Source organism: Metopolophium dirhodum, chromosome 5, assembly GCF_019925205.1.
Source record: "Metopolophium dirhodum isolate CAU chromosome 5, ASM1992520v1, whole genome shotgun sequence".
Taxonomy (NCBI): Eukaryota; Metazoa; Arthropoda; class Insecta; order Hemiptera; family Aphididae; genus Metopolophium; species Metopolophium dirhodum.
In genome coordinates this window covers 27,612,269-27,626,968 of record NC_083564.1, presented here as the reverse complement: position 1 = coordinate 27,626,968, position 14,700 = coordinate 27,612,269, and the positions used below count along the sequence as shown (strand labels likewise).

Below are 14,700 nucleotides of genomic sequence, written 5' to 3'. Positions count from 1 at the left end.
TGTATACATATTAATTATATATACCTAGTATGCATCGTATACTATTTTCGTATGATCGTACTATTTATTTAACCTCAGAGGCTCACGCAGTCGCGCTAGTGCTGTATCTTGCTGGACAAACTAATAAGATAACTATATTATTTATTTATTGTTTAGTATAAACGGATTTGATTTACGGACACTGCCTTGGTGCAGGATATGTTATTTTGTACTTTTGTCAGTTTTAGATTCTGAGCGAAGCGATGAATGTATTGATTTTACAATGATGTGTGTTTTTTTTTTTATTTTTGTGTCTGTCATCACCTTTTAGGACAGTAAAAGTGCTTGGATTTTCTTCAATAGTAACTTTTCTGATAGGAAAGTGAATCTAGTTGGTACTTATATATATGTATATTTTTACAACATTTGATATTTACTCGATTTCTCATGTAACAATTTTCTTATTTTATTGTAATTAAAAAACGAATGACTGTAGATACTTGAAAATTTCACTGAATGTTTATATTAGCATTTTCTATACACCATAAAATGTTGAAAATATTTTGACTCTTTTTGAGCTGTTTACGGACATTGTCAGTTTTCAATTTTTTTAGTTTTTTTTTCTATAAATATCAATAAATTTTTATTTGTTGGGTAAAAAAGCGTGAAAATTTAATATAAGGCTCCTGATATTTCGTTCTAATAGCAGTTGAAAAATATTAAAAATACATAGGCACAATTTTTTTTTATAAGCATTTAAATTTAAAAATTTTTAACTTTTATGGCTAAGTATTGAAAATTTAAAACAAGGCTCCACGTAAATAGGTTATATATAAATTACTTTATTCACAATAATATCATCAAATTTACTTGGTAAAATCATATAGGCTGACTGACCGTTTTCGCTCAATCGTTTTTCTTATAAAATGATATTATATCATTGAATTCAAATTTAACACCATCCATTACAGTGACCCACTTGTAACCTACTGTACAGCAGAGCGACATCCACTTATCCACCTTTTATTTTTTGCGTACCTACTCTATTATATTAATTTTTCATTTGCTTATTAAAAATATAAATTAAACTACACTATATTTTATTGACTTTTGAAAAAAAACATGTCCAACAGACAATTTGAAAGTGGTGCATCTAAAAGGCGGAGAAAAATGTACAAAACAATGAATTAAAAATATTAGACCTAATTATAAATGTATATAAATGTAGATACGGTTTCCCATACGGAAATTTAGCCCAAGAACCGCACCTGAGGTATTATTGTTAATGGATTATCATTTTCTATACACCATAATATTTTCAAAATATTTTCACTTGTATTGCATTTAGGTAAATTTTCAGTTTAAAATTTTTTTAGTATTAGATTCTGAGTGGAACGAAAGTTTTCATTTTTGTGTCTGTCTTCAGTATTTGGGGCAGTAAAACTGCTTCGATTTTCTTCAACAGTATCTTGTTTGATAGGAAAATGAATCTAGTTGGTGCATTCAGGAGATCAATTAATTTTAAAATTCCAAATAGTTTTCAAAATCGTCGGGAAAAACAACATAAATATAAGATTTGAAAATATAATACAAGATTATTCATAAGGTTGTCTACCTTTATAAAAAAAAAATGTCCACAAGCAAATTAAATTAAATTTTTATGAGCCTTTGAAATTCAAATTTTTACAACATTAGATATTCACTCGATTTTCTTATTTTATTGTAAATAAAAAACGAATGATACTTGAAAATTTCACTGAATGTTTGTATTAGCAATTTCTATACACCATACAATTCTGAAAATAATTCGACTCTTTTTCAGATTTTTATAAACCGTTACAAATTTTAAATTTTTTAGTTTTTTTTTATAAATATCAATAAAATTTTGTTTGTTGAGTAAAAAAGCGTGAAAATGTAATGCAAGGCTCCTCTGCAGATATATTGTTACAAAAACAATTGAAAAATATTAAAAATACATAGGCACACATTTTTTTTATAAGTACCTATTTAAAGTTCGAATTTTGATAAAATTTATCAAATTTAAAATTTAATAATTATTTTGTAGTAATTATTTTATAAAATGTTCAATTTTTATAGCTAAGGATTGAAATGTTAAAACAATGTTCAATGCAAATAGGTTATATATAAATTACTTTATTCATAATAATATCATCAAATATACTTTGTAATATAATAGGCTGACTGACCGTTTTCGCTCAGAATCGTTTTTCATATACATTAATAATATATTATTGAATTCAAATTTAACACCATCCGTTACAGTGGCCCACTTGTAACCTTCTGTACAGTAGAGCGACACCCACCTGCCCACCATTTTTGTTTTATAAATGTCAATGAAATTTTATTCGTTGGCCGTTGGGTTAAAAAAATTGAAAATTGAATAGGTATGGCTCATAATATATTGTTACAGTGACAGTTAAAAAATATTAAAAATACATAATCACATTTTTTTTTTATAAGTATTTAAAGTTCAAACTTTGACAAAATACGTAAAAATCACAAACATTTGCAAATTATTTTGAGTTAGAAATTCATCAAATTTTTTTTTTATTTCTAAGATTTGAAAATTTAATATAAGATTACGGTTGGTCTACTTTAATCAAAAAAAAAAAGTCTACCGAAAAGTCATATTAAATTTTTATGAGCGTTTGAAATTTAAATTTTTTTAACATGGATATCCACTCGATTTCTCATCTTGCAATTTTCTTATTTTATTGTACTTAATTCAAAAACGAATATCTCTAGATACTTGAAATTTACACCAAATGTTATTTTTTTTTTTATTAGGTTTAAAGGCTTTAACATATAAGGTCATTACTCATTAGCCTATGATAATTATAAATTATTGACTTAAGAACTACGGGGAGACATTATGTTAAACATAAGAAGGGGAATGTAAAATATATTATGTACAATATTTATTTATTTTTTATTTTTTACATTAATTTTGCAAAGCGTATGTTTGTGAAGAAATTGTATATATTTTTGGAGTTCTCTTCTCCAAGTGCTTGTTTCATCGTTGATGGATTTCCGAGGATTTGTCTAGAGATGTTGAACTTGGGGCATTCTAGTGTGATGTGTTTGATCGTAGGTTCTTTGTCACAGAGTTCGCAGGTCGGGCAGTCTTCTAAGGTGCAAGTGTGTTAGACGGGTGTCCAATCCGAGACCTTGTGATAACTACTTCTCCGAGCCTGGATGATGGTGAGGGGGTTTTCCATGGGTTGATACTTGATTGATAATTTGATTTCCTTAAGTTTGTTTGTGTTTGGAGTCGTCTCCCACGTGTCTTGCCAGTGGCTTTTAGTTAGATTGTTGATTTTACCAAATGTTTATTTTATCAATTCCTATACTTGATAAAATTTTCAAAATATTTTTACTTGTTTTGAGCTGTTTACAGACATTTTAAATTTCCAATTTTAGATTCTGAGTGGAGCGATGAATGTATTGATTTTACAATGATGTGTTTTTTATTAATAATTGTTATCGAAAAAAACTAATAAAATATTGAAAATGTCTATAAATTGCTCAAAACGAGTCAAAATTTTTTGAAAATAAAAACATGGATAGAATACTATAAAATAGGTAATCATTTGATGAAAATTTTAAGTCAGTAAATCACTATGGTTATTAGTTTTTGAATTACACCAAAAAAATCTGTTTTACGTAAAAATTCCCGTTTCCTCATTCTGAGATTTTTAATTTTTACCTCTTAGATGTTATCTAGTCAACTAGACTTAGTTTTCTGTCAGAAATAATCCTCAAAGTTGAAAATTGTTTAAAGAATTAAAATCAATACATAGACGACAGACATAAACATTTTTTTTAAAAACATCACCATAATATAACAATTTATTAATGCAATATGCATTCATCGATCCGTTCAGAATTTAAAAGCTCTGAGAGGATCTTTATATTTTTAAGTAGGTACAAATTAATTTTCCTAATTGTGAATTAGTTGGTACCTAGGAACCGAAAAATAAACTTATGAGATTTGTTATAATTATCTTTTATTTAATTGTTACAACCTACCATTTTTCTAGCAAAGCGATAACATTTTTCTTTTTGTGGGTGGGTGGATAAAAATAATTCTTAGCACTACAGTGGGCTTATTGTTTTAAAATGATTCACCACACCACTGCTTACAGCTATGTCTAGTATTCAGTGTTCATTGTCCATCGACATTGTTACTGAACAGTGTTGTAGGTTGTATGTACCTGTAACCTACCTACTTTGGTGTACAATTGTTACCTAATCACTGTTTCCTACATAGGTACCTACTTACCTACTAAATTTTAATAGGTAACACAATTACATAATATATGCCCAAGTAATTATTATTCAACTGTTATTTATAATTTCATACTATGTGTAAATTAAATTAAATAATTTTTACTTTTATTAATTTAATCAATTATTTTACATTATAGACATTTTTGAATATATTTTTATGTTTTTAAAAACATGGAAACTGAACAAAAAACATTAGACAATTTCATCAAGAACAGAAAACGGCCTGTCAACGATCATGACTTATGTAAAAATGAACTGATGAACAATACTGTTGAAATTAACAAACTTAGTATAAAATTATCATTTGATGATTGTGTACTTCAAAGCATTAAAAAGCAAAAGGTTAGTTGAAAATAATAATTAAGGATGTAAAGATATTGGTTATTGATATCCAATTTTCATCTGTTATTAAATTGTTACAAGTGAATATTTGTTATCCCATTATACATACTAAAAAAATCACTTCTGTGCAGCAAAATATCCAGGCCTAAAAATATTTCCTAAATATTTTGTAATTATTTAATTTAGGTACCAAACAAATTAAATTTTTTTAAATGTTTCGCTTTAAATATACCTATCATTTATTTTTATCATATAGAAATTTAAACTATGTAGGTATCTTGTTTTAAATAATTAGAACATATGGGTCATGGAAAGTATTTAAACATCATATAAGTTAGTAATTGTAAATTTGTAATGCTTTAGCTATTTATAGTTAGATAGGTATATAATTTTTTTAAATTTGATTCTTGCAATGTCATTAATTATATCTTCATGATCTAATGATGTGCAGACATTACCTATGTTAATATGGTCAATGAATTTAGTCTTTTTTTAATATATAATGTATATAACGTAAATAATGTTTCATTCTCTATAAAAAAGGAGAACAAATGTTTGGTTAGGTGTTGGTGTTGGATAGCGGTTAGTGCAGAGATAAATATCCAAAGGGAAGATTCAATACTTGAGTAAAGGTCATTCATACTATGTTTATAAGTTACCCTTAGTAGTAAGAGTGGTGTAATTTTCTTTTCATTATCACATATTATAATTATTTATTTGATGGAAACCAAAAACTAAGTACCTACTTAGGTATCTAATTTGTTAAAAAATTAATTTTTTCTAAGGCTCTTTTGTTGATACAACATTAATTACAACATAAATTTGCCTAAGTCTTTATTTCTGAGTCTAAGTCTAGTTTAAATTTAAATTTGTGTAATTTAGTAAGAAAATCAAAAGGCTTATCTACAGAATATTTCATAAGCTTTTAAAATAGGTACTTATATACTATCAAATCTGGGACAAAACCCACTAAGCTATATTCTATAATATTAATATATAGATTATAGATGGGTAGGTACCTACAATCTACATATACGCTCTAAATGAATTAAGTGTACTGTAAATAAGAATGAATGTACCTATATTCCAATATTTGTGTAATATTTATGTTTTAAGTAAAAAAAAATACATATTGAAATTGTGAAATTAAATTTAAAACTTTATTTTTCTTATAAAAAAAGAAAAATAATTCTTTAATAAAAATGTGCCATGTCTCTTAATTTTGCCATTGACATTGAACATGTCTTAAATCAAAATTTTTCTACTTGTGTGATAAAAATATTTGAGTCAAATCATTTATTTATCATAATTTATTACTAAATATTATCCTCAACAAGACGTATTTATGACTAATGGAAAGCTTTATTATTTTGTGAAGCATAAAACCATCTAAGTACAGTAGAACCTCAACAACCCAAACTAATTGGAACCACACCTAGTTCAGAAACATGAAAGTTCGGGTACTGGGAATTTTTCAATACTATCTATTATGTACATGTAGATATTTTATATAATATATTATATTATAGTATATAATATATTGAAATATGTTCATACTATCCCGGGAAAACATACATACCTAATATTATATTGATATTTATAATTTGTTATTATTAATAATATTGAATTATTACCTATATACATTAATTTATGGTAAATAAATACATAATTACATATACAGGCACTATAATGCTTATTGACGTTCGAATAACAGAGTTTTCAGATGCTTAAACTGCATTTGATATTTATTCGGATAATAGAGGGCTCATGTAATGGAGGTTCGGATAATTGAGGTTCTACTCTATGTATAAATCTTATTTATATGATAAAAAATAATTTATAACATATGAGTAAAACACAAAAAAAATAAATAGATACATATTATTTGGTAAATATATTGATTTTATTATTTTTAGGTTGAAAATGGTGTAAAACTTAAACATACATTGCATGTTTCTAATGCAGTTACTAATAATATTTTAGAAGAAAAAGAAAAAAAATATGGTGTTAACCCAGAGAAAACTATAACTCCTGAACAATCACCATCCACTAAGGCCCAATTACAACAAGTATGTATATCAATACGCATTTTATTATTCTACCTATATATATATTTTTTAAATATATTTATAACAAATTTAAAATTATCAATAAAGAAGTATTAATATTTTATTATTATAATTACAATTTGTATAAAGCATGAAATATTTCGTCTTTAATAACAAAAAACGCTAACAGTACATATTTTTGTAAAATTAAGTATAGCGAATTGAACGCAAAGTTATTATTGTTTACAAAAGTGTATGGCGGAAAAGAAATTGTATACAAGATAAGTGCCAAAACAATAATCCCTGCTAAATATTATTATATTTCTTGTTTGTTATCATATTATTATTTAACATTTCTCAACCTGCATTTAGTTCCTATATACAATTATACAATGTTTGGATATTAGCTATGTTACATTTTCTATGTTGATAATCAAAATTTGGCTTTGTTTCGACTGGGTGAATATCAATACTCACAGGTGCCGCTCTATTTAAATTGTTATCTCATGTCTATTATGAACATATATATTTATTCTCTGGAGGTCAAAAGTTATGAAAATTGTATTTTTGGGAGAAGACATATTATGTTTATTTTTTCAGTGGAAAAATGTTCAAGTTCTATTATAAACAAATAATATGATATTATTTTTTGAAATTACTTTAGGTTGAGTTGGCAGGTTTAATTATTATTTTGAAATTTTATTACTGACTTAGTATAGGTTTCTAATAATATAATTCCTATACTCAGTATTATTGGGAGTTTATGGGATAAAACATAATATTGATTTTGTTTAAGTCAAGAAAGAATAAAGGGGATAATAATTCAACTAAGTATGGGTTCATATTAATTTGATAATGAAATATATTATTGATATTTAATTATAATATTATGTTTGATGTCTATTTATTTTAAGAAATTAATTTTGGAAATAGAAAATGAATATTTTTTCAAATAAAGGTCAAGTACCCATAGGTTACAATTTAAAAATTATAAGTTATTAATATGGTGATGTTGTTTTATGGCACTTCAAAGTTTTGAAAATATTGTAAATGTTACAAATTGTAAAAATACTTTGATGATATAATTAAAATTTTAAAAGTACATATAAAAAGTATCTTGATTTTGTTAGTCGTCAGATAAAATACAGTAAATATTATATAACTTTTTTTAGATTTTGGATTTGGGTGAATTTCATAAAATTGTTTGTTGTAAGCAAAATATTAAAAAACTTCAAGAAAAGCTTAACTTCGTAGAACAATGTCAAAAGGATCTTAAGTCTACAGAATCTGAAGTTGAAACATCTAAATATAATTGTTTACCTTTGTCTGCATCAGATGATTTCAAGATTAGTACTAGTCCAGTAAAACATTCTCAACAAAGACCATTATTTCCTAGTCCTAGAAGAGTAATGATGGACCTTCAACCTAAACTGACTAAAATATTACACAATGATGTTGGATCTGTTATGACTATTTCACCATTAAAACAGTATTCTGCATTGACAGATTCTAAAACATTACCTTTGCCATTGAAATTTCGAATTTTGAATGAATTGTTTAAAGTTATGGAAACAGTATTATCTATGAGATTTTCAAGAAAAGAAAAAATAACATTTTATAAGCTCAAACAAAATATTCAGCAAATAACTAGAAAGTACCTAATAGACATTGTTCAAATATACTTTTATTTTAAACTGGACTGATATCCTGCATTCTAATATCTGATAAATCAATATAGGTTCATAATAATCTGCCATTTAAACAAAAAAAAAATATATATATTTTTTTATTCTTTATCTTGTTATTATATTCTAGTTGTAAATATAATATATTAAATTTACTTAAACACATTAACTATAATTTATAAATAATGCCTACAAGGGAAATATGCACTAAATATGAAATACAGTAGAACCTCAATAATCCGGACTCATTGGGGCTCTAGGTTGTCCAAATTAATAATAGTCCTGATTAAACAAAATAACCAAAAATCATGTTTGTATTATAGATTTGTGAATATGTATTATATGATTAACAATTGGATAACGTGAAATGACAATATTATGTTATTGGATTTTGTAGAAATAATTGCAATCACATGCATATTATGGGAAATTCATAGAACTCGTTTTCGTGTTTAAATTAGTCTGCAGCTCAAACCACGCGTTTACGTGTTATGTCTGTTATTAAATGGCTATCCGGATTAAGTGAAGTCTGATCTAATGGGGTCCGGATTAACGAGGTTTTACTGTACCTATATTTATAAAAAAATATGAAACCTTATAGGTATACTTTTACAAAAACTTGGCACTTGCCATTCCAAAATTCATCAAATAAAAATGGCTACAATTTGTTATGATATAATTATTTTAAGTTTAAGAGTCAACTATCAAGGTATTTATATTAAAGAAAATTATATTTTTTGTAATTATATACTAATATAATGTAGTGCCAAATATTGAAATATATCATGGAGTCAGTCCAGTTATTTTAAACTATTGTCAATAAGTATAACCAATAGTTATTCAATATTATTTTCCAGGAATTTTACTGAATTACAATTGGCTCAAATTAAAACCATTGTTCCTGACTTTTTCCAATTTTCTTTAGTGAAATCATCAAAAGACAAATTTAGTATTGATTTAGTAATAGCTCCAGTTTATGGTAGTTAATTATTTATGATGTATGTCTTATGAATATTGAATAACTTTTATATTAATTAGGTTTGGCACACAAAGATAACATTGACCTAATGCAACTAACAATTCGGAGAAAAAACACATTTTATAATGCGTTAATAGACATTATGAAAGTACACCATGCAGTAAGTAAAACATTAATTTAATAAAGGAATACATATAGTTAGCTTAATTCAACTATTTTTTATTTTCAAGGAATATTTGAACGAATTAATTCCTCCTATCTTAATTGATAAAGATAAAATTACCAGATGGCACCCTGAGTTTGATGTTGAATCTGTGCCAAATATCAATCCATCGCCATTGCCTAAGATTGAAATTGATAAGTCAAAAATATCAACTGCAAAAGATATATTAGGTACAAATCATAAAAAAAAAATATTGCATACCTCTTATTAGTTTTTACTGTTTTTTTTTAGATCAAACACATGCATTGTTTATTTACAATAATTGTTTAAATCGAGCCCCTTCTGCAATAATGAATGAAAACCACAACAATTTAGTTGAAATAAAATTACCTACAGAAGATGCAAAAAACACCTTAAAAAGTGCACTTATTGGCATTCCTAAATTATTTTTAACTAAGGTAAAGTGTATTTCTTTATTTTTGATCTCTATTTTATATGTTTAAGTACCTATTTATGTTTAGATCCAATCTAAGCAAATTGAAAAAGCAAGAGGATTAATGATGATGTCAGTTAATCAATTAAATAAAGATAAAATGATGATCAGATTACCAGACATTGCTCGGAGAATGCGAACTTACTTTGTACAACTTCAAAGAAATGTCATGCCACTAATAAAAGTCATTGACCAATTAAAGCAAAGTTATCCTGAGGCTATGACAGACAGTAATTAAATTGTCTTTATTATTTAATATTTTATGTAATTATTTGTTTTTATTCCAGATGATTGGGAAACTCACTTAAATCTTCTTCAAGAAAAAGTACCCCACTGGGTTGTATCAAAAATAGTAGATGGAACTGAATACATTCGTGTTGATAAAAAAATAAATTTTGAAGAATGTGTGATTAAAAAATTAAAAAATAATTTTTAGTTATAAGTAATATTTTAATAAAATATTTTTGTCTATAATTTTAAATTTACCTTAGTTTTATTTTTATAATATATTTTTCATTATTTTATTTTTATTCAATATGACATTTTATATTCTATGTTAATGTTAAACAGTTCATTATTATTTGTTTTGTCAACATAATATATTAGATTTATCTAAAAGTTTATAAGATACATTTTACTATGAGTCTATGACTATCTTAATATATTATATTTATGTACAATTTTAAGTTTCCAAACAATTTTGGTTTTTAATGTGTTTTTATAAATTGTAATTTATAGAAATATTTTTTCCCAATTTGAGATATCTTTTTCTCCAAAAAATGTACAATTTTATATAATTATATAATGTCATCTATTACAAATTTTTATTTAATTTTGCACATTCTTAAGTAAAAAATTATTTCTGGTAAAAAAAGATAAGGTTCTGCAATGTTTTTATATTAACTTAAGAAAATATTAACTTAGTAACTTGAGAAATTTTTAAAACATAATGTGTTGATAATGTACTGATGGATCACTTGTGGCTTGTCTATCCCTTACTCAATGCAATACATTTCATTACTCGCTACTAAACATGAGACATCTGGAATCTCAACAGTTGACAGAATAATCTTCACTACCCACTACAGGCCTAGATCATGTTGACACACCATTTGAAAACTGAAGAACCAGTTATCTATAGTAGCCAATACAGAAAAAAAACTAAGGGAGACATTTCATTAATTTTATATACCTACCTATCTAGGTAACATTATCATATTATATTCCCATCAGCAGTTTTCTATAATCCCATAGTGTGCGCATGGGGTATGCAGGGTGTGCCCTTTCATACTTTGCAGACTCTTTTTACTTAAAGGGCATAATCAGGGCCACATTAAAGGGCTGCACTGCCGCACTGGCTACAACTGCCACGGGCGCCAACATTTTGTTGTCTTACATTTGTTCCCTTATGAATTATTAAAACTTTAAAATTTTTAATTATTTCAATAACAATATAGGTAATATGATTTATATTAATGTATTATACTATTTGAAATTAAAACAGCTAGGTAATGCATTTATAGCAATATATAGCTATCAGCATTCGAGAATTATTAATAATTAATATACCTACCTGATGATAGTTCCTTAATACTTTTCCCAAATTTGTTGTGGTTCCAATATTCAATAGATATAAGTTATTTATATTAATATTTTGCCTTCTACAAAAACGAGCCACACCATTTGTGAAACCTGTGATTACTGATTAACAGTGGGGCAACTAGGGCAGAAATGTTGGGGGGGCTGTAGCAGTGTAGCCCCCACCTGACATTACATGAAAAGTAACCCGTGGGGGCGATGCCCCCACACCTCCATATATGTACACTTAAAAATATAAATAAATCATACAAACAAAATAAATTATTTATTTACTCAAGTATTTAATTGTACCTTATTTTTTAATATTTATATTATAATTTTCAAACTTTAAACAATAATATATTTTGCTTAATACCTTTATATTATATATTATAAATTATAATATATCACCAAATTAAAATATTACCTTTCCTAATAATATTTTAACGATATATAACGATGGCGTGTATCATAAAAAAAATTAGTGTTGCTCAAATAATTTTAGGTGACCTACTCATCATAATTCTGTTAAGGTCCCCATTGCAGCGGTGTCTTTAAATTCTATTGTCTTGGTTTTACCGCCGCGGTGAGCGGTGAAATGTGTCCTGCATCAATTCACTGCTACCGCTGCAGGGGTCCTTTATACCGACCTATAAAATTTTCTATTTTTCTTCTATCAATACCCACCTACCCAGTGGCGTCATTTCAGTTTTTATTAGACCAAGGCAATTTTTCACTGTTTTTCCGACTCAACATTTTTTTCATTCGGATTGTCATAGCATAGTGCCATAGATGTTAACCGGGGGGGGGCACGGTAAATGGGCCGACTTAAGATGATGTAAATACTAGACTTGGACAAATGCTCCCCCCTCAAATGACGCCACTGCACCCACCCATATTTAAGGTGTTGCCTGAGCAACACTTGGACCCTATGTTACACGCCACTGATATGTAAATAATAACTATTACTATTAGAAGTAGATTTTACAAGTTTTACTTAATATAGGTAGATGCAATATTTAAAAGATTTTAAAATAAAAATATTTCGAATGATCGATACATCAAACAAAATAAATAATTAGTTAATGAATAGTTAATGAATGTAGGTACCTTATCAGTAATATTTTAAAAGAATATCGTATATATCGTATTATCGTGATATAAAACAAAACAATATTATTGTTAATTTTTGAATATTATTTATTATATATTAATTTTTTTAATGAAAAATATACCTATATTATATAAGTATAATAATATATTTGTAATTAAAAATTAATAATGTAGTAATTACACTAATTACGTTTTAAAAATGCCACGTGGTTGTCAATAATATTGTAGTCTGGGGCAGTACAATAGAAACTGCGGCGCGGGCGGTTCATTGCACCGAGGCCCCACGTTTCAATTTCTAATATGGGGCATTGGGGCCCATACTTAAATAAACTAACATAAGAATTAAAAACCTATACTAATAACTGTTGAAGTATTTAATCAAAAAAAAATTTTGGAGGAATCAAGCATAATCAAGTCCTCATAAGATTTTGTATTAAAATATAAATCTGACACCAATAAATCAATTTAGACTTTACCAGACAAGTTTTATCAATTACAACACTAATTGGTCTAGAAAAATGTGATATCAGAGACTTAAGAGGACGTCATACTCGTAATTTTTAGCTGTAAAAACAAGTCTACGAAAACAAACGAAACGGCATTAAAACAAAGTTTAAAAGTAAAAATACCTATTATAAAATAAATAGATAACAATATTTTTGAGACAGCCTCATCGGCGTTTTTTAAAATATTAAAGCTGATGAATATTTTTTTTTTTTTGGGAGGGGGGGCTATAGCCTTTTTTTGTGGTTTGTCGGAACTTCTTGCGAATTACTTCGCAAAAGGGCTATAATGATTCGGATACAGAACATTATATTTTACAAATATAACTTTAGAAAAATGTAAAGGAAAAAAATATAAAAAGGATTAAAGAGGCCCATTTAAAGTAAAATATAAATAAATAATATACCTATACCATACATCATATTATTGTAAGTACATATTTTGTATTTGAATTAAATATAAAACTTTTTTGGGCAAATATATTAATAACATCTTCAGGATTAATAATATTAGCCAAATCCCTTTCAATATGAAGTAACGAGATTTGAAAATCTATCGTTAGTCATAGAATTTGTAAGCCATGTTTTTATTGGCTATAATAATAGACAATTTTTTCAGTTCTCACGTAATATGGACGGCGTATAAAACAGTAAACTTTTACACAGGGGGCTAAACAGATTTCCGGGGGGCTTAATAGAATTCTGGGGGGGGGGGGGCTAAAGCCCTCTACACCATCTCACACCCTCTCACCATTCTACGCCTATGCTTTTACCCAACAAATAAAATTTTATCGATATTTATTGAAAAAAAAATTAAAAAAGTCGAAAACTGACAATGACCGTAAATAGCTCAAAAAGAGTCGAAATATTTTCAAAATTGGAAATTTAAATATAAACATTCAGTAAAATTTTTAATGAATATCCAATATTGTAAAAATATGAACTTCAAACGTTCATAAAAACTAGATTTGATTTGCTTGTAGACATTTTTTTTGATAAAGGTAGATAAACTTATGAATAACCTTGTATTACATTTTCAAATTTTAGATTTAAAAATAAAAATTTTTATGAATTCTAAACTCAAAATTAATTTATAATTTTCGTGATTTTTACCTATTTTGTCAAAATTTGAACTTTAAATAGTTATAAAAAAAAACTGTGACTAAGGATTTTTAATAATTTTTAAATGTCATTGTAAGATATAGTAGGAGCCTTGTATTAAATTTTCAAGCTTTTTTACTCAACAAATAAAGTTTTATTGACATACATTGATACATAGAAAAAAAGACTAATAAAATTGGAAACTGAAAATGTTCATAAACAATTCAAAACAAATCAAAAAATTTTGAAAATTTAGAAAATTGGATCAAGATGGTACTTTAGAAAGGTCATTTTTGATTTTCTCAATATTTATTTAATGACACGGAAAAATAACCACTGACAAACAACGAAAAAATGGGATTTTTATTTCTAACGCTTTGTTTATCACAATAGAATCAAATAAAA

At 26.4% G+C, this 14,700-nt stretch overlaps 1 protein-coding gene across 1 annotated transcript; it reads left to right on the top strand.

Annotated features, from left to right (window-relative positions):
- The first annotated feature begins 4,461 nt into the window (after positions 1 to 4,461).
- Positions 4,462 to 10,447, top strand: LOC132945463 (DNA replication factor Cdt1-like). Its single transcript, XM_061015211.1, has 9 exons — positions 4,462 to 4,632; positions 6,549 to 6,701; positions 7,853 to 8,334; positions 9,223 to 9,344; positions 9,404 to 9,504; positions 9,575 to 9,737; positions 9,799 to 9,965; positions 10,029 to 10,230; positions 10,288 to 10,447. The coding sequence occupies exons 1-9, from the start codon at positions 4,462 to 4,464 to the stop codon at positions 10,434 to 10,436; spliced, it is 1,710 nt and encodes a 569-aa protein (XP_060871194.1). The 3' UTR covers positions 10,437 to 10,447.
- The last annotated feature ends 4,253 nt before the right edge of the window (positions 10,448 to 14,700 follow it).